This window comes from Canis lupus, chromosome 37, assembly GCF_003254725.2.
Source record: "Canis lupus dingo isolate Sandy chromosome 37, ASM325472v2, whole genome shotgun sequence".
NCBI lineage: Eukaryota > Metazoa > Chordata > Mammalia > Carnivora > Canidae > Canis > Canis lupus.
In genome coordinates this window covers 18,751,187-18,777,128 of record NC_064279.1, presented here as the reverse complement: position 1 = coordinate 18,777,128, position 25,942 = coordinate 18,751,187, and the positions used below count along the sequence as shown (strand labels likewise).

General features: G+C 37.9%; 1 protein-coding gene and 1 long non-coding RNA gene across 5 annotated transcripts in view; one reads left to right on the top strand and one right to left on the bottom strand.

Annotated features, from left to right (window-relative positions):
* CPS1 (carbamoyl-phosphate synthase 1) overlaps window positions 1-25,942 on the bottom strand; it is a 354,353-nt gene that overhangs the window by 6,389 nt on the left and 322,022 nt on the right. For all 4 annotated transcript variants that reach the window (XM_049106700.1, XM_049106699.1, XM_049106701.1 and 1 more), the window contains 9 exons: window positions 23,257-23,451; window positions 22,768-22,835; window positions 20,620-20,695; window positions 16,553-16,630; window positions 13,991-14,098; window positions 12,272-12,361; window positions 10,779-10,949; window positions 8,175-8,249; window positions 5,410-5,508 (listed from right to left, as the gene is read on the bottom strand). In XM_049106700.1, the coding sequence (XP_048962657.1) occupies window positions 5,410-5,508; window positions 8,175-8,249; window positions 10,779-10,949; window positions 12,272-12,361; window positions 13,991-14,098; window positions 16,553-16,630; window positions 20,620-20,695; window positions 22,768-22,835; window positions 23,257-23,451 (960 nt within the window). The remainder of the gene's footprint in view (window positions 1-5,409; window positions 5,509-8,174; window positions 8,250-10,778; window positions 10,950-12,271; window positions 12,362-13,990; window positions 14,099-16,552; window positions 16,631-20,619; window positions 20,696-22,767; window positions 22,836-23,256; window positions 23,452-25,942) is intronic.
* LOC112656392 (uncharacterized) lies at window positions 1,495-14,809 on the top strand. Its single transcript, XR_007408937.1, has 3 exons — window positions 1,495-1,575; window positions 3,667-7,464; window positions 14,641-14,809. It is a non-coding gene; the product is annotated as an uncharacterized LOC112656392 (long non-coding RNA).

Genomic DNA, 25,942 nt, shown 5'->3' with positions numbered 1-25,942 from the left:
ATAGCAAATATACATGAAATATTCTAAATGAACTTCTGAATTTTGTCAAATTTCCCTGATTTGGAACATTACATTGTGACCTGCTGAACACAGGACAGACTTGAGTAAGTGCTAGAGCACATTAGAAGAATCAATATAAAATTGTCCAACAGCTTATTTGTTAACTGATCCATTAATTGTGTATTAAACAAACTATTCTCAATTTCTTAAATTTTCCCCTAGCAAAATGTCATAAATAAGATATGGCCATGTGATAACATAACACTGAAACCATTTTCTAAAATATCATTTCAAAAAAATAAAATAAAATAAAATATCATTTCAGGAGCATCTGGCCGGCAAAGTTGGTCAAGCACCCAACTCTTGGTTTTGGCTCATGTCATGATCTCAGGATCGTGGGATCGAGCCCCGCATTGAGCTCCATGCTCAGAGCAGAGTCTGGCTGAGACACTCATTCTCTCTCTCTCTCTCTCTCTCTCTCCCCTGCCCATCCCCCCTACTCTCGCTCTAAAATAAATCTTTAAAAAATATATCGTTTCACAAGTACAGTGGTTCTCAAAATGTGGTTCCCAGGGAAACCAGCATCACCTGGGAATTTATTTAAACTATAAAAGTTTGGGCCCCACCTCAGATCTCTGGAATCAGGAACTCTGAGGATGAATCCCAGTAATCTGCATTTTAATAAACCCTCCAGGTGATTCTGATGCACACTTAAGTTTAGGGGTAGGAGGGAAGAGGGAATAGGGGAACAATCCTTCACTCATCTTATAATTTAAGGTGAAGATGCATTCACCTTGGCCAAAGTCACAATGAAAAATGTTAAGGAAGGAGTACCAGAATGTAATTTTTTTTCTTTGCTATTTTAAAGTAAAATAAGTCAGCAAGTCCTCTAAGACCCGCAGACACCAGTCAGAACCTCATTATGGAGCTGTTTCAATGCTGTCCCCCAAGTGGAAAAGATAAATATCCGACATGACAGTATTGGCAGTTCCCAGCCAGGGAACCACTCTGCCTTCTGGTCTGGGGTGTTGGCTTTCATAGCCACATTATAAACTTCTATCAAACATGTATTGAACACTTGTGACACATAAAACAGCCTCTCTACAAAAAGAAATTACAGCTGTCAGCTTGCATCTGAGTAGCCCCAGATTTAATAGCTGATTGAAAATACCTGGGTAAGAAACCATTTGTTACTAAAGGTGAAAAGTACAAGCTGATTTATATCCTGAAAAATGTTTATAAGAAGGAAAGTCCTTTAAAAATGAAAAAAAAATATACATATATTTCCTCCAATTATCACTTTCACATTAATCCAACTTCTGGCTCCAGAACAGAAAGCCAAGTTAATACTGTGTGGTGCCTGTGGACTCTATAGGGACGTCTGCATCGACAACTGTATGGTTGTTCCTAATAATTCTGTATTGAAGATAAAAGGTTATTCATGTCACTTGGAGTTGTCTTTTTCAAATAAAATGCTTGCTTTGTGTTTCCGAGCAATGCTGAAGCGCAGATGTCAGGATGGTGCTCGCCACTCCACAAACATCACTGAATAGCCCAATCAGAGGGGAAAAAACAGTGAGTGCTCTTGATCTACTCTAGAGTAAATCATTTATTGTTAAAGGGTGTTCCAGAAAACTTCAAAACAAGGCAGATTGCCTACTCATAGCAACTAAAAATAAATCCTGATGGGATGAAAGGAAGCTGGAAATATTGCAGGAAAATCAAAGATGATTTTGTTGCCATAAAATCTACATTATGCCTTTCTTATGTTAGGATGTGAGCCTATAGAAAGCCTCGTGTTAAGAGACTTAGTGCATGTAATAGTTGACAAGAATCCTTTGACAAAATCTAAATCTTGATTTTTCCCCTCTAAGTTCTCGTTATACACAATTGATGTTATGACTATTTCAAATTCCTTGGGTAATTTGTCCCATAGGATTTAACTCTGGGAGGGCAGAAGCAGAGGCGCTGTGTATAAAGGAATAGGATGGGAAAGAGAAGAGAAATAAGAGGCTAGGAAGACTGCAGTATCACAAATTAGCATGTGTGGCCCCCTACACACACACACACACACACACACACACACTATTTACTAAATGCTGAGAAGTGGCTGATACTTGCTAGTAAGAAATTACTATTATAAATATGTGTTAAACTATCAAAAATAAGAAAAAAAAGTTTCCTGGCTCAGGGTCACTTTTACCTCTCTCTCCATAATTTCTCTTTTCTCCCAATTTTCTCTTGCAACCTATTGTGAACATTAATGAGTGAAGGTATCTTCAATTAAATCCTCATGTTCATAGTGGGAAGCTGGGTCAAGGTGGGGAGATAAAACGAAAAGGCCTTTCCCTCAAATAAATGGGACAGGTACTATCCTCCTCACTTCTCCATGAAGGAATAATAAAGCAAATTAACTGCAGTGGTGCTGGCTACCGGTGCTCTTCTCCGAGTTAAGTCTCTACAGCATCAGGCTAAATGAATGATTATCTCAAGTCAAAATGCAGTTGTGGATTTCTTTCTTAGAACTTCACTCGATAACTCAACTGGATGTGTTCCTTCGTATTTACTGGCCCTAATGCCCATTTGTATGTCAGCAGTATTTTTTTAGGTCCTTCTCAGTTCTGACTTTATATATTTGAACAAGTCCGTATGAATTATTCTGACCACACAGAATCACATTAAATAGAATGATTAAAAAAAAATACAATGCATACTGAAATGTGGAGACTTAATTACTTTGTTCACAGTTTCTATGAAGCTTGGGTAAAAGGTGGAGGTTAGATTTGGTCCCATGCTATCTAAGACACTCAGTGATATTTCTAGCCATTAATGCTCTGGTTAGTATATCCTGTCATATTGTTCAGTTAAATTTATGACGTTACATTTTTAAAAATCACTCTCAATGAAAATCCCCCAGATGGTAACAGAAAGGCTGTACATGAACTGCTGCCACTGGCAGCTCTTCCTTGCCGCCCACATAGAGTAGGTCAGAGAGTGACTCTTACCTATCTCCCACTGATCAATTTTACCACCGCTACAAATACTGTATTAAATACAACTTTACAATAAACGTTTCTTTAAATATGCTTTTAAAACTCTTTAATTAAAATAGATACATATCTAAAGCCCTAACATTGTGCACTTGCAAGAAAAAAGTTCTTTGGGCAGAAGAACCTCATTCCTTTAAGAAAATTCTTTTTACCCTACAAAACCCTCTTTTTTTTTTTTTTTCACCTATAAAGCAAAAAATTCTGTTCACTGATGCCAAAATCATACAAATATTTTATAGGGATCGAATTAATTTTTGCTTAATATTTCCCTGCGGCACTAGAACCAAACAAGGCACAATTTTATACATCACTGCCTCTTAAACTGGTATTTTAAAATGTTAGCACTATTATGATTAGTTGTGAAGACGGGGACTAAGGGCATGGTCTCCTCTGAATGCCCCCAGGTCTCACATTAAACTTTAAGCCATCACTGGAAGTTGGGCAAATACTCTCATACTTGTGACTTAATAATACTTAATACTCATTTATAACATGATGAGTCTCTCATATGGTGTGATGTGTCTCCAACCTGCCATTAAGCTTGACGATTCAAGTCATCTTGTTAGCCTCTGCTCTAACTGTTCTCCATCTCCCTTTTGGCACCTTTATAAAGCAGAATTCCAAGTTGATCTTTGCAGAAACTTCTCCAGAGCCACTACCGATCTAGTCTCCAGAGTCTAATTTGCTGATATTAAGACACCCTAATGAGATGGTATCTACAATAATCACCTACTGGCTTGAGAATACCTGGTACTGCTCTAATTATATTTTTATTGATTTTTTTGTAACCATGCAGGGTTTGGGCTTATTAAAAGTACAGCAGGGGTGACCATCTATTGATTTTATAGGACCCAAGAATTCCTAACCTTAAATGTAAGTGAATGACCAGGTGGGAAGCATTTAGTATTTTTCAGGAAAATTTATAAACAGAACAGTCTGTACATTCTTGCAATAATTATTCCAAAGAGTAATCGAAGTTTCTTGGCTATCATTTTGCCCTGAGATTTCCATTTGATTTGCAAAAATATACCAATAATGGCCTTTTCATTGTATAAAGATATTGTCTTCCAATTATTTCACCTTGCTTTGACTTAGAAGACTTACCAAATAATAAAATTCAAGAACCTCCCCAGTATATTGTGGGCTCTGCTAACTTTCTAAAGCCCATTAAGCTATTTCCCTTCAAGGACTTTCAATCAGTCATGGAGTGAGAAAAATCTCTCAAATAATGTCCACGTCTTCTTCGGCTTTGGATCTTTGACATTTACAAATGGTCCTTGACTTAAAAAGGTCCAACTTTGCAATAGTGAAAGCAATACACATTTGGTACCAACCATACTTTGAATTTTGATCTTTTCCCAGGCTAGCAAGTAGCAGTATAGGACGCTCTCTGGTGATGTGGGCGGCAGCAGCTCCTAGTCAGCCACATAACCATGAGGATAACCAACCCATACACCTAACAACCATTCTGCTTTTCACTTTTAATATAGTATTCAATGAATTACATGAGATATGCAATCCTTTATTACAAACAGGCTTTGTGTTAGATGATTTTGCCCCATTGTAGGCTCACATAAAGTGTTCTGAGAACACTTAAGGTAAACCACACTAAGCCATAATGCTCGGGAGAGTCAGTATATTAAACTCATTTTTGACTTTCTGACATTTTCAATTTATGATGGGTTTATTGAGACATGACCCCACCATAAGTTGTGGATGATCTATAGCAGAAGTTGAAATGTGAATGAATGACTATAAGGAAGAAAGGAACAGAGGTCAGGAAGGGATAACATAGCTTCAGCTTGGGATGTGTTGGGCTTGAGACATCCAGAAAGGGGTATCCAGAAGATAGTTGAAAATAGGGGATGACCGAGAATGAAGATTTAAAGGTGACAGTTATGGATAGGACAGTGAATACCACAGACATGAGATGGCAAAGGAGAAAGTCAAGAAATAGAGACAGAGACAGAGAGAGAGAAGGAAGACGTGAGACTCCCACTTTACGGAAAGCTAAGGATGAAGAATGAAGAGCAGAACATATAGAAAAGATAGAACCAAGGAATAGAAGAGATTCCTGTTTAAGGCATCCTAAGTCCTTTTCAGAACAAATACCCTTTTTACTAGAGACTTTTTCTTTCTGTTCATTTTATTTATGCACTTATTTATATTGATTGCTACAATGGAAAAAGGGCAAAACACAGGGAACATATAGAGAACAAGTGTCCATTTTTTCTATTAGTTGCTGTTTTCTTTAGTGGACTTAATTAAGATGTCTCCTCTTTTATTCCACAATTAAGGTCCTTTCCCAGCCACTCCTAGCATGTGCCCAAGGGCATGCACACAACCACACACCACTTACCTGGATTCCAATCAGGATGCCCTTCTGGGGTATCTTAAACCCTGTAGAAAGCATTGCCTTTAGGAAAGCTGTATGAATACCTTCACCAAAGCAAGCCACCTGTTTAGAATAAATTAAAAAATAAAATAAAAGGAAAGCAAATCCTAGTCAACAGCTCTTACCAATAAATAAATACAAATGGAAAACACTTTACTCGTAGAGCCCTTTGCTAGATTTTATTGACTTGCCCAAAGACCATGCAGTCTGAATTCTGGAATTAAAAAGCTTGCCAGGGCAGATGTATCTTATGTTTTTAATTAAGCATAATGAATGAATAAGCAATTCTTTCTCTCTCCAACAACACTCCATGGAGTAACATAACTGGATTCTACTGTGAGTTATTTGGATACAAATCATAGTGCCTGGTCCATAATGTGGTAAGTTACCAAATGTTAATATGAGTTAATGTTTAAATAACGGAGTATATTATGTATGCAATGCCACAGTGCATGAATTCATGGGTCAGTAGCACAAATGCATAACTGCTGATCAATTGGTTAGGAGTCATTTCATACGGCTTATGAGAAAGCCTTCTGAGAAATTCAATAAATCCAGGAAAATCTCAAAGGACCTTTTTAAAAAAAATCATTTTCATAAAATGAACCGAAACACCCTGCTACTAGTTCTAAATACCACAGCCAGATGTAAACAAACAAACAAACAAAACAAAACAGAACAAAAATCCAAACTAATGTGTAATGTCAGGATACACAGAAGTTTCATCTCGGGTAATTGTGCTGCTATATGACTACAAGTCAAAAATGGACACCATAATGGTAGAACAAGTGGTATATTTGAGCATGATGGGAATAGATCTGGCCATACATATCATCATTTGGCACAGGTACAGAACCACCATTATAGTAAATAACACTGATGGCTAAATTCATTCTTTAAGCAAATGACTCCCTTATTGTAAAAGGGATGTTCTCATAACTGTGACCTTCAGCCAACCCCCAGTCCATGTTGCTTTTCCCTCTACAGAGAACACTATCTTTGACCAATTACTGGCCAACTAGCCTAAGTCATGTCACCCTCAGTTAATGAAACCCAAATTCTATCGACAGGACCAGGCAATTTCTTCATAAAAGCAGACACAACAATACACAGGTTTCAGCAAAATACATAGACAACAGTCAGGTTTCTACAAAATACATAGAAACCAGCCCGATATTCAAGTAAGCTTTTGACTAACATTCCCACCTTGCCACTAAGAGAATAAAATACCCCTTACCTAGATCAAGAGGTAAAGGTTAATTTAATCCCTCAACAAGCCATTTGAACACTGAAAATGTCTCTTTGAAGCATACCTAAGATCTCACTAAGCTGGAATTATTATTCTGATTTCAGTTATGAAATCAGGCCTTGTAGCATCACACCCAGTGACACCTGGAAGTATGACTCTAATAATGGAAGAAGAATTATCTCTATATTTCTGAAATAGATAAGAACAAAGGTGAGCTGAGCTTCTAATTCTTTCATATTTTCATAGTTCAGCAACTCCAATAATGTATGTCTGGAAGCAGAATGGACAGAGGCACTGAAAATAAGTTTCCCACACTAGAGAAAGCAGCACAAAGAAAAATATCTCTCCCTGATCTGAATCCTGGATCTGCTGTAAACACGCCTGCTACCCGGTGACCGTGGGATCCAGATGAACCTGAAGAGTATCTCCTTAAACAGCGGAGAACTGTAATGCAGGCCCCTCGTTTTAAAGCTGGGTTTTCTCACCTATTAAATTAAAAGCAGCAGCAAAGGAGCTAAGATAAGGCAATCTCCAGTCCAAATACAAACAAGATAGCCATTTATTCCTCACTGCCTGCCTTCCTGTCTCACTTGACTTCTCATCACAGATGTTGCTTGTAACCAGGCAACCACATAAAACATCACGTATTTATTGTAATTAAATATTTTCCCTTTTCAGGTGTTCCTTAATAGCAGGAGGAAACAATGATGCCTCACAGTCTGATGTTGCCACTCTGATGTGCACTGATGAGAATCTGAAGGTTGTATCTAGTAAGTCTGTCAAGGGCTAGGTGATTCATAAAATGCCCTGACACTGACATGTAGGGAACTTTCTAGAATCTGACAGCTCTCTACAAGAAACACAGTTCACATTCTTAAAGAAACCTTCAGCTGACAAGCATCCCAACACAAGTGAAGAGGGACATCCAGTGGCCAATTCCATTATAGGTTTTTAGATAGTCCCCAGGAGATTCAAGCTGCTTTGAAAGTTGTTTGGGGATTTTGCATTTATCTACCGATTCCACAATGTTTAGGTCCATGATCTTTCTAATGCTGTACAGTCATTCTACATACTGCTAGTAAAAATCCAATGATCTAATTTCATAGCAGCAAGCAGATGAGGAGGCTGGGGGTGAGAAGTGCCGTTGTAGGAAGACCTTAAAATTTAAAACAGAAAGACCCAGGAGATATTTACTTAGACATCTAAAGAGATATTTGGAAGCTGTTCTCAATGTGTAATGTGAAAATGAATTAGGAACACATATATTATATTCACAAGTTAAATATAAGTGAAAATTAGACTCTGGTCCACAGAGGTCTCAGATTCTTCTTTAGTTCAAAATTCTTAGACCTACTCTGATAACAGAAGTTTCTGTCCCCCTAATACTTAATAACTTACTTACTGTATTATACTCAGATCATAAAACCATAGATTTCAAAGTAGGTTTAATGAAAGTGTTCATGGGTCATTAACTAGTTACCTCTCCAGTGGAAGCCATCTCACATCGCAGAATGGGGTCAGCATCCCTCAACCGGGGCCAGGAAAACATTGGAGCCTGTCAGAAATAATGGGGAGGAAAAATATGTGAGAGAAAGGTATAAAAGGAATAGGAGAGGATAAATATATTTAGTGAACCATCTCTCACAGGATTCATTTAGGCTATGGTAGACACATAAAAAATCTCTTTGGTCCAAGCATCTGACTTGAAAAATAGCTTTAAAACCCTGTTCCAAGAATTCCTTGAGCTCTTGGCCAAAATCTTGGGTTAAATAATCACAAATTATTTCTGTAAATAGGGCCCCTGTGACCAGTCTAGGCCAGTGTTTCTAATCTGGCCTACACATATTCTTATTGGAGTGATTTCAAACAAAGTCTACTGGGCATTGGTCTCCCCAAACACTGAGTTCAAACACATTTTTTTCTTGGTAGGCCTTTGAAACATTCCTCTTCTTTTTCTGATCATTTGAACTTGCAACAGGCAACCATGCCAGAAATGTCTGTCTGTAAGCTGACTTCTGAGACATTAAACTGTTGTTGACACCTCTTAAAATGCTTTGAAAAACATTCTGCTTGGGAACACTTTTGCCCAGAACTTTCATGTGAACTAGAACATAGATAGGAGTGTTTCTTTTTCATTTATTTTATCAGTGCAATTCACTAAGAACCAAATCCTTATTTCTTGCGTCTCTATCCGTTTGTCTGGTGTGGACCATTCTTCCTTTGATTCTGGTACCCTCCTAAGTTATCCTGGGAGTCCTAGCTAGGGGTCATTCTTAGTCAAGTTATTATACATTTCTGCACTCCATCTTTTCTGTACCCTCATCTATGGACATCTACCCACCTCACTAGTCCTATGTTAAGAATGAGTAGAAATAAGTAATTCTTTTTTAAAAAGTCAAGAATCATATACAATGGTAATTAGGAAGGAAGTAAACTGGAAGATACAGTGCATGTTGAAAAATGAATATCTATCCATCAATATTGTTTTTAGTTGGATATTGTTTCCTATACATATGTATGTGTGTATATTTCTGCGTCTATGAATTAAAAAAACATGAATTGGAAATTTATATAGGGAATATCCAGTGGAAATATTTGTCAGAGTCTTCTACTTGTGGTCTCAAACAACAACAAAAAAAATCCTATGTATTTTTACCCATGTATAATTCTCACTGAAAACTTTAACAATTTATGCTGTATTATAGTCTCCAGGAATAAACTGCCACCCTTCCCTAATATAACAAGTGACATTCCATTGCAACGCACTACAAAATCAAGTCATCCTAAATTATTAAGTTAAATAAGATTAATAAATACTTTTTGATTTGTAGCTTCAACTTATTAAAGCTACCACTGTAAAAGTCAGAAGTCAGAGTCTCAGCTATAACACAGTTATGTTTGAGATCACTAGTACCTATAGGAATGGAAATCGTTTGAAGGCATCCAAAATATGTAAATGTTGCATAAATACATCACACAATATAAATTGATTCCGTTGTATGTTTTTTCTAAAATATTCAAACGTATTTATATGGTATCTCACTAATCCTCATGCTAGCCCCGTGAAGTAGTTAAAGGTCATAAATATACATACTCTGTGCATGGACATACTGAGGCAGCTGGAGGAGCACAATGGTTTTATTATTAAGGTATTATGAGAAATATACATACATATTGGAAATCAGTGAGCAAATCTTAAACCTTTTTGGTCAACCCTCATAAAGATGCCATGAGTTTCATTACCTTCATGGCACCACCATGAATGGTAACTGCTATTTCAACTTTGCAAGTGGAAAAATCGTGCTGCTGAATAAAATAAGAATGAAGCAAGGTGGCCAAGGTAGGCTAAAATTTAACCGACACCACAGGGTAACACTTTTACAAGATCCAGGCATTCCTGACATCTTGGCATAATTCAAAAGGGGCACAATTCAAGCCTTATCCTAACAAAGTATGTCCAGAATTTCTGTTTACCAACTAAACTGACACCACCATGGATCAGCTGCATTAACATCGTTCATAATTTACTCAGCTAGTTGGTTTTGAAGTTATGTAATTCTAAATGATTTTTTTGTTATTTTTGAAAGAGATGAAAGTTCATATAAAGTTAACCTGTTACCTGTGTGCACTACTCAAAGGAAACATCAAAAATCCGTAGTCCAGCACTTTAGTTAAAAGGTTTATAAAGTAACTTAAAAAAAAATGTTTTTTTAATTTATTTATTCATGCGAGACACAGAGAGAGAAAGAGAGGGGGGCAGAGACACAGGCAGAGGGAGAAGCAGGATCCATGCAGGGAGCCTGATGTGGGATCTCGGGCCTCCAGGATCACGCCCTGGGCTGAAGGCAGCACTAAACTGCTAAACCACCGGGGTGGCCTTTTTTTTACTTTTTTAAAAAGTTTTTCTAAGTAAGCTCTACACCAAACATGGGACTTGAACTCATGACCCCCAGATCAAGAGTCACATTCTCTACCACTGACTGAGCTAGGCAGGTACCCCTCAAAATTATTTTTGATGAAAAATTATTCCTTTAATTTCCTTGAAACTTAAAAAAAATGGCTAATAGATTTTTTTTAATGTTACCTTAATTGCAACATAGTCAGCAGGAATTATGGGATGGTCCAATGTGGGAAGAGGTTTCTCATCAATGCTCTCTCCAATCATCACCTTGGTGGCCACATCAATGAAGTCTACCCCCAGTGTCTTGGAAACAAAGGGGAAGGATCGAGAAGCTCTCAGGTTACACTCAATCACCTGGAGAGATAACAAAATAAAAAAAAAAAGACAAAAGATGGTGAGAGCAAAATGACAACATATTAATATCCTCCCTTTCCTGGGGGTCTAGCTGTTTTTCCCCAGGACTGGCTCTTTTGCTGGCGTCTTGCTTCCCCTCCCACTGCTTACACATTTGCTAACCAGTTTCTTATTAGTCAGTATTGTTGAATTCTGACTTTTTTCCATCCATTTCCCACAATTTCATCCCCAAACACTGCTGATAGATCTTAATGCAGAACTCAGACAATGCCACATCCCTACTGAAAAACCTTCAGTGGGTTTCCACTGGCCATCAGATTAAAGTCTAGTCCTTTAAGGCTTTCTATTCTCTTGTCTCAATATGTCTATGTTATCTTATACCGTTTCCCTGATCCCAATTTTACTTTCCAAGTTTACCTTCCACTATTTCCCTAGAAAAATGATCTTGCTAAACTGAATTGGTCATTAACTCCTAAAATATGCCAAATTTTCTCTTAGATGTTCTATGTAAATACAATGTCCTCTCTCCCTTCCTTTACTTGTCAAAATTCCAGTCATTCCTAAGACCCAGCTTAAAATTCAGAATCTCCCTTGAAAGCCACCCACCAGTATATAGTACTCAAGTACGTGTTCAGGCACACACATGTGCATGTATGTGTGTACACACACACAGAGACACAGACTAGCAGATATGCTCTCTCTGTTCTATGACTCCAATACGATGTATTTGTACATTCCGTCCAGCAGCTATTATACTCTAACGTATGTTATAGGTATCTACCAAGTCATCTTCCCAGTCCTCACCAAATTGAATCTCTTTGAGAGCGAAGATTGTTGTGTATACATCTTTATTGCCACCATATGATTTCACATAGTAGATGCTGAACCAATACTAATTACTGATTGGTTACATTAAATAGACTCAATTAATTAAGACTAGTCTACTTGATTTAACAATTTTTTGTATATAAATAGTATCTAAAACTTCAGTGTATACAATTTATGATTATTCAACATATTCAGATTACTTTATGATAGTCACTGTGTCCATCTGTACTATACCAGGTGGCAGACAGTGATCCTCTTTCCAGTGGATCAGAGAGCTTTGCAGAACTATGACTGATATATTAGTGTCACCAAGGGCCTCTGCCTTCAAACAAGGCAGGCTTTCTATGCTGTACAACAACCTACCCTCAGACATGAACAGCTGTAGGAGTTTCAGCTGCTCTGTCTGTGCTCACAGAGAAGATCACCAGAAAGACACAAATCAACATAACCGAACACAGCAATGCTGTCCTCTCAAGCACCTTGACATTTCTTACCAAGACATCATTTCCTTTGACAAGAAACTGGACGTTGAATGGGCCGGAGATGGCAAAAGCCTTTGCAATCTTTCGGGTAGCATCTTTCACCTAGATCAAAAGGACAAAGATATAGTGCTAAAGAGCATACCTTGGTTAGAAAACACAAAGAAAACACCTATTACTTAGATTTCTTTAATTTCTCTTTACAGAGAACTACACTTCCATAATAATAGCAGTCATAATGGCAATAATAATAATAATAATAATAGAAGCCACTAGTAGGCATCTACCAACAAAATAATAATATGTACTAAGTATTCACAATAGACTAGCAAAGAAAAGAACAAATAATTTTACACAATTACTTTTCTGCCAAACGTCCCTATCTATCTGCCTCTGTATATACTGGTTTTACTTTGAGGACTAAATGGAATTCTTTCAGTCTAGTTGCTTCAGCATCAGAAACTCCAGTCCAAACTTCCTGTCAGTCTCATGACCTACCTGCTGAGAAGAGCAGGCCCTGATATTACCTGGCACTGCAAAGAGACCAGAAAGATTTCTTTGATGTGTTTTTCTGCTGCCCTGGACTCTACATGGGTAGATATTATTGTCAGAAAGAAATTATATTTCCTTGCAGGGAGGCTCTGCATGTCACATATACAAATCCTTATATCCAACCAGAGCCAGAAGGTATCCGTGCAATGAGGGGCCACGGACAGCAAGAAACCAGAGCTCCTCATTCTTATTTTATAAGAGTGATTCAGCAACTTAACTGGTTGTAAAAGGCAGTAGAGTCCATGGCACATCAAACTCTGCAAGGTTTGGAAAAATCTGAGTTCTTGACATTATTTGTACTGATATGATAAACTAAAACACGCTTGAAATCCAGGGATGTTGTTCACTTAGGCAGCTGGTGTAATGATCTTCAGAATCCAGCCCAATGTCCAGTTAGCCAGACAGTCCTACCTAGATTCTGATGGCAGGATATTGGTAAGGCTCACCAAAAAAGCCAAGCCTGACCTAACATACCTAAAGAGTAAAGGAACATTAACATGAATTATTTAAGATGATGGTCTCTGAGACCACCTAGCAGCGCATATTGAGTACTGGGGCATCACCCTCGGGAAGATCTTTAAAGCAATGGCTCCAAAGAAGAGGTTGAAAGCAACATATTAGGATGTGCTGGTTTGAGATGAGGGTAAGGGTGAGAGTGAAAACTATAGGTTCCAGAAGGTTCCTACGTGACTGCTGCACACCTGCTTCTAATTGAGAAGCATAGCTTTAAATGCAGCTCACTTGAGTGGTTCCCAAACATTAGAGTCATCTGCAGCAGTGTTCTTCAAAGGGGGGGGTCCCCAGACCAACACCAATAACAACAGAATCACTGGGGGACTTGTTAAAAATACAAATTTGAGGGCGCTGCTCAGAATTACTAAATCAGAAGCTGGGGATAGAGTCCAGCAATCTGTATATTAGCAAGTTCCCTAGTTTGTTATGGCAACCTGAGGTTCCGTACTGAGGTTCAAGAACCACCACGCTCGCATACAGCCAAGTGGGCTCAAAAGGGCAGGAAGGAAATCGTTATCTCTAAAATACCCAGCAGACGCAGAGCAAGAAAGTTCGCCTCATACTTACATTTCACTTGAGCTATGACCTACATTGGTACCTAGTTAAAAATATAGATATATATATATTTTTTTGCTTTTTCCCCTTTCACTTTTATTGATAAATGATGACCTTTTCAATGGCTCCTTGGCTGATGGTTTGTGTGGGCAGCATCAGAGTAGCATCTCCTGAGTGAACACCTGCATCTTCCACATGTTCAGAAATGGCATGGGAGATAACCTGGCCAAAAGAAGATTTTAGAAAGAGTTGTCAGGCACCTACTTCAATGAAGCTATGCTTCCCTGTCCTGTCTCTTTCCCTGCCCCAATTCTAACAGATGCCTGGAACACTGTCAAGTTACTTTGTGCAGTCCTCGATGAGAGGAGTACAAAGAGCTGTGCAGGCATGTAGACTTCACCATCTCCCTGCGCAGTGACAGACTGCCTCTGGGGCAGCAGACAATGGCTGCACTGACCTCCCTCCTCCATTGATTAGAATGGGGACAAATCATAGGAAAAGAGAACAACTGAACTATGTTGACTTTTAGGAATGAATAGGAAACTAAAGCATTTGGGAGACACCAGAGCAATCTTTATCTTTTCCTTCCAGGTTAGGTTTTAGACACTGGAAAAGAAAAGTTAGGAGGGGGTAATGCCTAGCAAGGGGTATGTATAACTTAGGTGGACCAGAGAGAAGACTTAAGATCCAGAGCAAGAAATTTTTAAATTGAAATTTGAGAAAGAAAGGAAGCAAGAATAACATATCTTTCTCTTCTCTTACAGGTAAAGAAACTAAGGCAAGATAAGAAGAAATAACCCAAGTGCATGTGACTACTGTATGGCCAAGTCAGATTTGAAACCCTTACCTGTCACATTCCAAAGTTTATGGTCTCAATCATCATAACCTGAATGTTAACAGTATGTGTGTCGTTGGGAAATAAAAAGCTCACAGTGGGGGAGAATAATTGGGTAACCGTAAAAGACTTAAACAAATTACAGAGATGATTTGTTTATCAGATTTATAAATGGCTTAAAGCAGAGTGACATTTGAGTCTCCTGCTGTCACTTATGAGCTCTGTGACCTGGGCAAGATATTTTATCTATCCAGCCGTGGTTTCTGGTAAGGCAGTACTAACAATGGTATCTTTGTTTGTAAGGATAAAAGAGAACACATACCCAATGTCTGACCCAATATTTAGTGCATAGTAAATGCTCAAATTTGTCTAGGAATGGGGAGGCAATACTCCCACTGAGCTCTGAAAAAATATCATAATATAGTTGAAGTACTATGTCCATTTCTGAGTGTGACTATTTAAAAATTATGTGAATAACCTGGAACATTTCCAAAAGAAGGAGTCCAGGATGATAAGCAATGTAGATTTCTGAGAGAAGCTTAGATTAAGAGCATATCCTAGCAAGCTGGAGCCAAATCAGGCCAACGGACAGGCATTATATAAAAAACCCACAAATGTCTCTAGGCCAGTCTTACATTCTCCACTTTGACATTGGTATGATCACATCCCTCTCATTTTATACCTCAGTCTCAAATACTTAAAATGTTGAAAAGGAAGAAAGATTAAACATATGCTCTACAATTCTGGAGGCCAGAAGGTGAGGAATGAAAAAATTCTAGGGAAACAGACTTTATTTCAAAAGAAGGAATAAATGAGATATCCATATATCTCTGACATCTTTCAACCTGACAACTTTCTGTGCTGTCTGTAACCAAAGTTGTTAAACAAAAAACAGGTGACAACTTTCTGGGCATGAAAATTCTCATCCTTCAGGATGTGGGGTTGAAATAAGTGATTTCTAAGGGTACTTAAACTCAGGATGATATGACTCTAGTAAAAAGTCATCACTGCTCTGTGTGTGTGTGTGTGTGTGTGTGTGTGTGTGTGTACATATATAAAGACTACTTTGAACTATTAATCTGGAAGCCAAAAAGCTAAAAAGATTAAACATTTTCAGTAGTGTTTTAAAGTATCTACCAAGTAGAAAATGAAGGACGATTTTTAAAATTTTTCATTAAAGCAAATAAAATGACATGGACTCTCTAAAACATAACTTCTTATATTTCAAGATAAATCATAAATGCCTTATTAGTACAACTAGAAAACTAAAGGAAAGTACTCTTCACATTTTCATTTTTCCCTGAAGTTGGAAGCATCGTTGTACTAGCAATACAAGATGTGATGTGGTGAGCTAATTTTATGTTATTATCCTTATCCACCCTACTCTGTTTAGTTTTGTCTTTATTAATGCAATAAAAAGATGGAGGCTGGGAAATCAAGAGAGGAGAAAAACTAGGGATTCAATTAGGAACTTCAGAAAGAAAAGTATTGGATGTTTTTATAATACCCATTGAAACATAAAAGGAAACCCACAGACAAAAGAAAATGAGAGAGAAAAGTCTATTCAAAAAGAATGATGAGTACAGGACGATAATTAATTTTGAATATCATCAAAGAGAAATTCTAACAGTATGAAACACAGGATATATGATGCCCATGACACATCAACTAAATTGTCAGTGAATTTGAAAATTTTTTTGCACTGAGCAACTCATCCACTATTTTTAGAGACCTGTTTTATAGAAATCATGACCTTTAATCTGTGTTGTTTCAAAGAACAACAACAAAAAAGAAACTTGATGGGATGGCAGGGATCTGGGATCTGGTGATAAAGCACTTACTCTTCCATCTTTGCCAACAGCATCCATTTCTACTTCCCGGGCCCCTTCGATAAATTTTGTCAGCACCACTGGATGTTCCTGTCATCAAGGAAAACACAAGGGCAGACATTGTGTGTACAGTGTCAAGTAAAAATTGTATATTTAAGTAAATCCCAGGGTAATACTTGTAAAGATCTTAATGCTAAACACACTACACAGACTCATTAGCCATTTTTTTCTTTCATTTGGTAAAAACAAGGTCATGCTCTGCTTTCCATGAGGCAGAAGGTCTTTCTTCAATTGTGAGTACTCCGTCAATTGAACATCAGTGCTGAAATTTCAAATATAGACATTTCAGTGAGTGAGAGGAAAGAGGGGGCTATGGAGAGGGCTGAATGGGGGGCCCTTTATCTGTTCCCAGAGTCATGACCATCTCTCTATTTTATTTGGTTACAATTATATATTTTTCTTGGTTCAAGTTCTTTTTCTCTTCTTACATTCATCTTTCCAAGCACTGCAATTTCCTAAATCAGTTCTCTCCAGGAGATTGTGAAAGAATTTAGGGGGAGAATCTCATTTTGTTCCAGTTTGGTTAGGTCAAAGATGGAATCCATTACTTGGAGTTGACATGCCTTAATCCACTTCTAAAGCATGGTGTTTGCGTGCCTCTCTTCCCCAAATGCACTCCACCGTCTCTCCTTAGCTCCTTCTTTCAAATGTCAACTCATGCTTCAAGGCCTGGCTTAAATGCTACCTCCCTAAGCCTTCTCCAAACATCTCCTTTTCTGAACAAGTCCCTCTTGGCCACTATCATGGAGTTCATTTCATGCATATGTGTTCAATTTAATATATCTTATCTCCTTTAATAGAATCCTTGAAGTAGAAAGGAATTTTGTGGAAAATTCAAAAGAACCAATATCTTCTGCCATAAATAAGCTTCTCTCTTCTATTAAATGTGACAAATTTCCATACTTTCTTTTCTTCAAAAGCCCATTGGACATGCAACTGTTTATTAGTCAAGAAAAAAAAAAGATTCCATCTCTGTTCCATCTTCTTTAAATATTTGATGCTTACTGCAGCAGGCTTACTGGAGCTGTACTGAGACCTCTATGGGATTTTCCCCCTATATTCTGATGATAATAGCATAACTTCAAAAAAAAAAAAAAAAGATAAAGTTTACCAGCTGTCTTAGCTTCTCTAGCCAACTCTGAGACAGAGATTCTTGTTCAAGTGAGAGTCAGAAAAACAGGATGGGGCAGCAGGAAAAAGCTAGTACATCCATGGTCTCAGTGGAAATTGGACTTGGCCTTACCCTACAGGGGGGCTCTAGAGGGTGAATTGCAACACAGAGGAAGTCCCACTTGGAGGCAAAGGTCAATTGCTATCTAGCATTTTAAGGGCGGTGCTGAGGTGACAGATCTTGCCTCCTTGTTGATGAAGCTTCCATATGACTGAGAATTACTCAGAGAAGAGGCACAAGCTGGTAAGTGTTATCAGCAATCACTACAGTTAGGGACAGGTGCTTCCACAGGTAAAGGGATCTGAGTGGGGCAATGACACAGCATCTACCATGCTGGGCATTTGAACAAATCTCTAAAATAGTCCTGGCTATAATGAGAAAGAAGATTTCTTAATAAATTTCAATCTTTCTGCAGCATTATAAATTGTTGGCCTTCTGAAGACACTTTCTTCCTTTGATATCTATAAACTACCTTTCCTTCCTTGTTAGGCTCCTTCATGGTTCTTTTTTCTCTATTTAGCCCTTACATGTGTATCCCTCTTGTCTCTCTTAGTCATTCCTCTTCCTCTATGCTCTCTTCTTGATGATCACTTCCATTCTCAAATCTTTGACTAAACCAATACACTACTTAATTCCAAAATTTTATGTACATCTCTAGAGGTAGCCATGACCTTGTATAACCCACTGCTTTTGAAGCATCTCCACTCGGATTCCTCACAGGCACCTTAAAGCAAAGGTCAAAAAATAAAGTATATGATTTCCTTCCCTAAAATTTCTCCTTCTCCAGTATTCCCGATTTTAATAAGTGGTACCACCATCCATCCAGCTGTCCAAGGCACCAGCTCAGGAGTCATCCTTTTCAGATACTCTTTTACCTTCTACCTCCATGCACTCCCTAATTGCCTTCTATGAACATTCTCAATACTTCTAGAATATGTGTACTTAGCTTTTATCTTTACTATCTTTACTCTGCTCCAAGGTGCTGTCATCTCTACCCTGAGCTCTGGCAAGAGCCCCTAACCTTTTTCCATGAATGCAGTCTGGCCCCAAACTCATTATAATGGACATAGTTCTCTTTATCTGTTCCCTGCCTACTCTATCTACTCCTCCCCCATGCGCAGTGTGCTAGCCACATAACTAAATACTTTATCAGTTTCTAGAAACTCCATGCTATCTGTCAGCTTTGAACCTTTACCTGTGCTGTCCTTTCTTCCTACTCACACCCACAATGTAAACCTTTCAACCAGTTAATTCTAAATCAACCATTTTAAATTAATTTTAAAAAGCCCTTCTTTAGGGGTGCATTCCAATGCATGTACACTCACCCTCAGCATTCTGTGTTTTCTTATTGCAATGCTCATTATATATTATTGTAATTATTTGAAGCCTGATGTCCCTAGCAAAGAGAGTCCTCTGTGAGAGCAGACTGTATCTCTCTTTGTATGAGTGTGGCCCCTGATACTGAGAACAATGCCATTATATAGCAGGTGCTAAACATGAGTGAATACATAAATAGATGAATGATTGATGGGAGTTGATTTTATTCTAGATTCACCGATTGGGGTATACCAGATTTTGCTATAGTTTGAAGGGGAGAATTGAATCAGAATGCACTCAGTCAGGACATCCCCATTATAAACCTTTGGTCCAGTAGGGATTCTTTCTATATGCTAGCAGAAAAAATAGTTTTAAAACTATTCTATGAGTAGAGGCCCTGTGAGATGCAGTGTCCCAGGCAGAAAAGAGAGGAGACCTGCCTCCTCATTTACATGAGCCCAGCTGGGTCTAACTACTGGCTTCTCAAAAAGGAAGAAGACAGTGTCTTGCTCCAGTGCACATTAATGAAAACAGGCCCACTGGAGAGATTCCCTCCTCAGCTATCTGACTTTCATACAGAAGTGAATTCAAAATCTACTTGGTTTTCTTTTTTTGCATTCTTTGTCTTTCTCACCCTCTATCTTTATCTACTCTCTTCACTGACCTGATGTCCTTGGGGAGTAACCACCATACAGAAGGGATGTCTGGATTCATGAGCAGGAACAGTCCATGCTCTTTCTTTGAACTGCTTCTGACTTCACTCTTCAGCTCCCTCCAATTCCACTTGCCTAACATCAAACTCCTCTCTATGAATTGTGCTCTCTCTCTCTCTCTCTTAAAAAAAAAAAAAAAAAAAAAACCCAACAAGCTTTTGAAAGCTTTTAAAAGGAAAACATTACTTTCATCCTTTACAGTACAAGGTCTACAGATCAATAACCCCACTGGGTAAATCCTAAATGGATCACACTGAGGCTATAAGGGAGAAAGTAAAAACTGAGGGCAAGGGAGGAAGGCAGTTGAATCACCAAAAAATTATAAACATTTTTATTAATTGACAAATGGAATGTCCAAAGTGAAAAAAAAAATCAATATGTGAGCAAAGGAGTTTACTATTAAAATTGCAGGGCTGACTAAGGCAAAGTTTCTTCAAGTGTGAGAATTGGAAACCAGGAAAGCTCTCACTGATACATGATTAGCTTGGTTGGGTAGTCCTTGAGGCTAGGAACCCAGTGATAACTTGATCAACATCTAAGTTATGAACAGACAAGGATGCTTATCCAGTATCACTCACTCCTGGAGTCTAACACCAGATAAATGTTGTGATCAGTATGCACTGGTCTTCTTCTTCCACTAACCCTAAGGATCTAAACACAATTAAATGCATTTGACTTTTCTTATCCCCACATATAGGAGACTACTGGGTGGTGAAAAAAAAGGGAAAACCATCTTAACATGGTGTGAAAAGAAAGACATATGAAATAAAGTAGAAATTAACAAAAGTAAAAGTCACCAAGAAGAAATCAGACACTACCTGAGACACTCTAGTGGCCTCCTCTAGGAATTTTTTCATTTCATCCTCGGAGAATACCACGTTCATGGCTGACCCACTGGAAAGGAGAGAAGGACAGGTAAGTTTCTTTCACGACTTTGGGAACAAAGCATGCTAGACTTGATTGCTTCTCAGAACAGTTCCAGGCAATCTCTGTTTCAGTCTGGACTAAGAAGATGCTTTTTCCCAAATTGAGTCATTACTCCATTTAATCACCAGAACAATCAACTAAAGTAAAGAGTCACCCAAGTTGAGGGTGAGAGCTGTGATAATGTCCAAAGAGAACCATGTAGCTGTAGAAATAGGCATATCCCAAAGTATCCTTTCAGAATTGATGTTTTCACTCTGCTGGTTCCACGTAATTCTTAAACCTTTACAAGATTCATCCTAGGATCTAGCTATTCCTTTTTTTGTTATTGTTAAAAGATTTATCTATTTATTTGAGAGAGAGAGAAAGAGGGAGAGAGCATGCAGGGAGGGGCAGAGGGAGAGACTCAAGCAGACTCCATGCTGAGCTTGGAGCCTGACACGGGGCTCTATCTCATAAGCCTGAGATCTTGACCTGAGCCAAAACCAAGAGTCAGATGCTTTACCGACTCAGCCACCCAGGCACCCTAGGATCTAGCTAATTTTACCCTGCTTCTTCGGAGGTCATTGACAATGGCTGATCTTAACCCACAGGTCTATCACCAAAAAAGGTCATTCTACTACCAACCAGCTTACAAAAGAATACAATTGTTAGTAACATTTGCAAATATAATGTACAGTATCTGACTGTAAGGAATTCAACTATATCCTTCTTACTAATTATGTGAGAAAGAATGCTTATGTCAATTTATGCTGAATTTGGGTATTTTCAAAGTGTAATAGGAAGAGAAGAAAGATGGAGGAAAGAGGAAGGAAAAATATGGAAGAAAAATACTACTTTCCAGTTCTTTTTAAAAAGTAGCATTTTCTTGGGGTGCCTAGGTGGCTCAGTGGTTGAGCATTTGCCTTTGGCTCAGATAGTGATCTCAGGGTCCTGGGATTGAGTCCAGCATCGAGCTCCCCACAGGGAACCTGCTTCTCCCTCTGCCTATGTCTCTGCCTCTCATGAATAAATAAATAAAATATATTTTTTTTAAAGTAGCATTTTCTTTACCTTTTCTACTCTATTGCAAATTTTTGCACAAAGAGCTTTTAATTTCCATCTACTCAAGACAGGAAGGCTAAGGCAATAACATTGATAATTCACAGGATAGAAATCTGTCCTAAAGAGACAGATTGCAGAGATGAGAAAGGAAGCACAATACTCAAAGCTGCTTTCTGCAACCCTCCCCTAAATGTCTGTGTGTTGCTTAAATTAACTTACATTAATACCTCAAAAAAGTATTATTTGACTGAGATTTACACAAAATGTCATTTAAATAAAAAGAAAAGCTTTCCACCTCATTTCAAATTTTTCATTATTTTAAAGGATCCCATCTCAAATTCCATTTACACTTTCAAATTGTGCACAGCAAATTGTGTTTCTCTTATTATCCCCTGTTCAGTGAAGTCGATCCTTACATGTGGTAACATCTGAAGAGAGTAAGTGATAATTCACAACTTCTCTTTTGATGATAGAACTTCGTTTCAAAGTTTAATATAAAAGATCCTCACTGTCCCTGTCCCTCACCATTACAATTCATCTCCAAAAAAAAAAAAAAATGTGATCTCAAAACTCAAAAATTCAAACTAGAGGCCCCATCAGAAGGTGCTGACAATAGTCAGAGATAAGCTGCCAAGTCTGCTGATGAGAAAACAGGTACTGGGGAGAAAAATCCCAAGTTTGATTTGTTTTGGTTTATGCTTTTGGGTTTTTTTTTAATTGTTCTCTTCTCTAATGTAAAACTATCCTCCCTCAGTCTGGCAAGGAGATGCCCTACGCTATGCTTCTAAGATGTAGGACTGTAGACTTATTGCCACCCTCTGACAGAAAAGCAGTACGCTGAAGGACCACGCATACATCCTCTATCTGCCATGTTGACTTGGGGTTTGTGGATGGATTTACAAGTTACTACACAACAAAGCCAAATGCTATTAGCATACAGCACATAGTTCTGCATCTCCTAATTTTGAAATCATTACTTTGGGAAAACAATATATTACCTCAAAACATAGGAAGGTCTCAACAAGCAGGGGTAGCCCACGGAGCTTGCAAATTCCAGAGCTTCATTCTAATGAATGGAAACAACAACAAAAAAGTGCATGAATAGTTTAAAATACTCAATAGAACTGCAGAAAGGCATCTTTAGGACAAATGGTAACACAATTCTTTCCACCCTTCCTCTCAAAAGACACCATTAAAATGTAAATTGGACATTGAAATACATAAAATTCCTGGTTTCTAATTGTAAATCTCAATCACGCTCAAAACTAGTTTGAATGTTTTTCATTGTCCGAATCTTAATGAGAATAGTCTCACCAACTTATAACCAGCATTCAACTGCAGTCACGGAAATATACCAACTTTAAAGTAAAGTCACCAGGCACAAGAGCCTTCTCTCTGCTCTGCAGTTAGCATCTGCAGTTGTTAACATTCAGGTTACAACTCTTCAAAAGCGACCATTAAAAACAGATTTGTGTTTCTCTCCTTACCAAAGTGTTAACAGCTTTCCAGGGTGCCTGAGCCACCTTCAGCTCATCCAAGACAGCTGAGAAGATGGAGCGATCCTCAGCCCTGTCGATCTGCAGAGGGCTTGTGCCCATGATCTTGACACCATTCTTGTACAGAGGGACTGCCAGGTTGTTTGGAATCTGACCCCCAACGGAGATAATGCAGCCACCACATGCCTGGAAAAAACGCCCACGACATTGGCCACTGAGGTCACATGATGAATGAACCATTGCCTTCGTTTCCATACTGAAAATGTTTAACAAAGTGTTGGGAGCATTTCATTTCTCCCATCAATGGAGAGTGTCAAATGATGTCACAAGGAGATAAATAAACTTAATTCTTTCCAGGCACTTACAAAAAATCTGTGTGCGACTTCCATACAACTACGTATCATCACCGTGTCAGACTTTCATACAACCGCACATGAATGTGTGACATTTACGTGCATGACAATTAGAGAAAGGAAATAAAGACAATTAATATTTTCTCCACGAACTCTACTACCATCAAGTGCTCCTTGGACTACTGTTGTAATTTCCTAAAGGGACATAGATCTCCCCTTCTAAAGCTCGCCTCTCCGTTCCTTCTACCCCAGCCCTTCATATTCAGATCAATCATCCTACAAAATTGCTTCACCAAGTTACTCCTATACTTGAGTTCTCCAAAGTTTCCTTATGCCTGAAGGACAAAGTGTAGTCTCATGACCATCAATGTTAAATGAAGAGTCTCCAGCCTTATCTGTCACCATTCTCAGCACCAAGAAAGATCTCCTGCGTGGGGTGTCCCCAACTATGTGCATGCCTGTTAGCAAGCCCTCTGCCCTCATTAACCTTCCCGTACCTTTGCTGCCTCTCTTTTTGTCCCCTCTCCCTTAACCAAACTCCACCACCCCTACACAAAAGTCCAGTCTCAATCCTACCTCCCATTTTTACCTCTTCTCTCCTTTACGGCTACCTTAGCACTTGTCTACAATACCCAATAACTGATCCTCGTTCCTGTTTCCTTACTATTTGCCTTAAAAGCAGTGTCTGAATCTTTAACCTTAATCTCCTATTAATAGTCAAAACTTCCAGATTTAAAAAAAAAAAGAAGTTCCTTCTGATGTTCAGTCTTCGTGTCTGTACAATTAGAATAATAATATCGGTCTGCTTCACAAGGTCACTTTATAAGTTAAATAAGAAAAAAAACATTAAAAACCTTACACACTGTAAGTGCATAAATAAGACATTGTTATTAATATTAGAAAATATTATTATATCTGATAGGCCATTGATCTTGAAATAATTTGTATTTGCCTTAATAACCTACTAATGCATATCAGAAGTGCTGAAGTAATAGATATGTACCAAATATATTTTATCATTATTTGAAATAATTCTGAAATAGTCTTAAAAGGGATAAAGCTAATTTCTCTTTGATGAGAGAAATTATAGTACTGCCTAAGCAAACACCCTACAATTGAGTGCTTAAATGCACTGTAAACAGTATGGAAAACAATAATCCACAGTTCTGCATATTTATAAGTGCACCTACGCTCCTTTTATCATTTTTTATGTTCAATATACATCTCTGCAAAACCTTTAAGAAGATTTACTCTGTGTGCTGTAATAATGTTTTTATTTGCTTATTATTTTTAGTTTATTAGCAGAGTTAATATTTTAGAGGCTTAAAAACTAATTTTTCAATTAAATGCATACAAAAATTTCTTATGTGAAACCCTTCAAAGAGAAGTATGAACCCATAAGTAAAAATAGGGGTCCATTGCACTAAATAGGAGCTCAAAGTTGAGTGAAAAGTCTTTGATTAATAAATACACTAACACTTTTTGAAATGCTCTATGAAATTGATTTTTATTTTTCAACAAATTAGCAACTTTCAAAACAGTAATAGCATAAGAAGCTGCTATTCATTAAGAATATTACTATTTGCCCTAGACCATCTGTTTTGACCTTTACCATATCCCTCTGAAGCAGTTATTACTCTCCCCATTTTACAGCTAAAGAAACTGAGGCTCAGTGAAGATGAAAATGACTTGCCCATATTTCTTACCTAGCAAATACAAAGCCAGTTCTAGAATTCCATTCTACACACTATAAAGCAGCTATGTTTAACTAATAAACCAAATATTTGAATCTCAAGCTATCTCTATTTTTCTGCTTGGTTTCAAAGGTGATTAATGTTAGAGGACACAAGGAGAGCTATTTCTAAAACATGCTTTTTGAAAAGTAGTAGAAAAACTTCCTCTGCAAAATCCCATTCTCATCATTGACTACATGTACAAATAAAGATCATCACTGGAAACACAAATACATCTACAGGATGTTTTAGAGTAATGGTTGAAGGTGTAGTCGTAGGTTTTGTCCTCACAGCAAAAATAAGTCAGTACAAGAGAACATATTTGTAGGATGAAGTTAATATAGGACAGCTTTGTAAAAGAATTTCATCTCAAATTGGCCCCAACACTAGCACAGAACTACCAGGGACTTAGGAAAAAGAACTTGGTATCCCACATGGGTAAATTATCATTATTATCATAATCACTTAAGCCTAAATAGTTTTAAATAACTCACTGACATTCTAAAATTCAGATTTGTTTCACTGATTTCTAAATTCTTTAGACTGAAGATAATTCCATCAGGGTCCCAAAGTTTCATTGATCTTACCTGG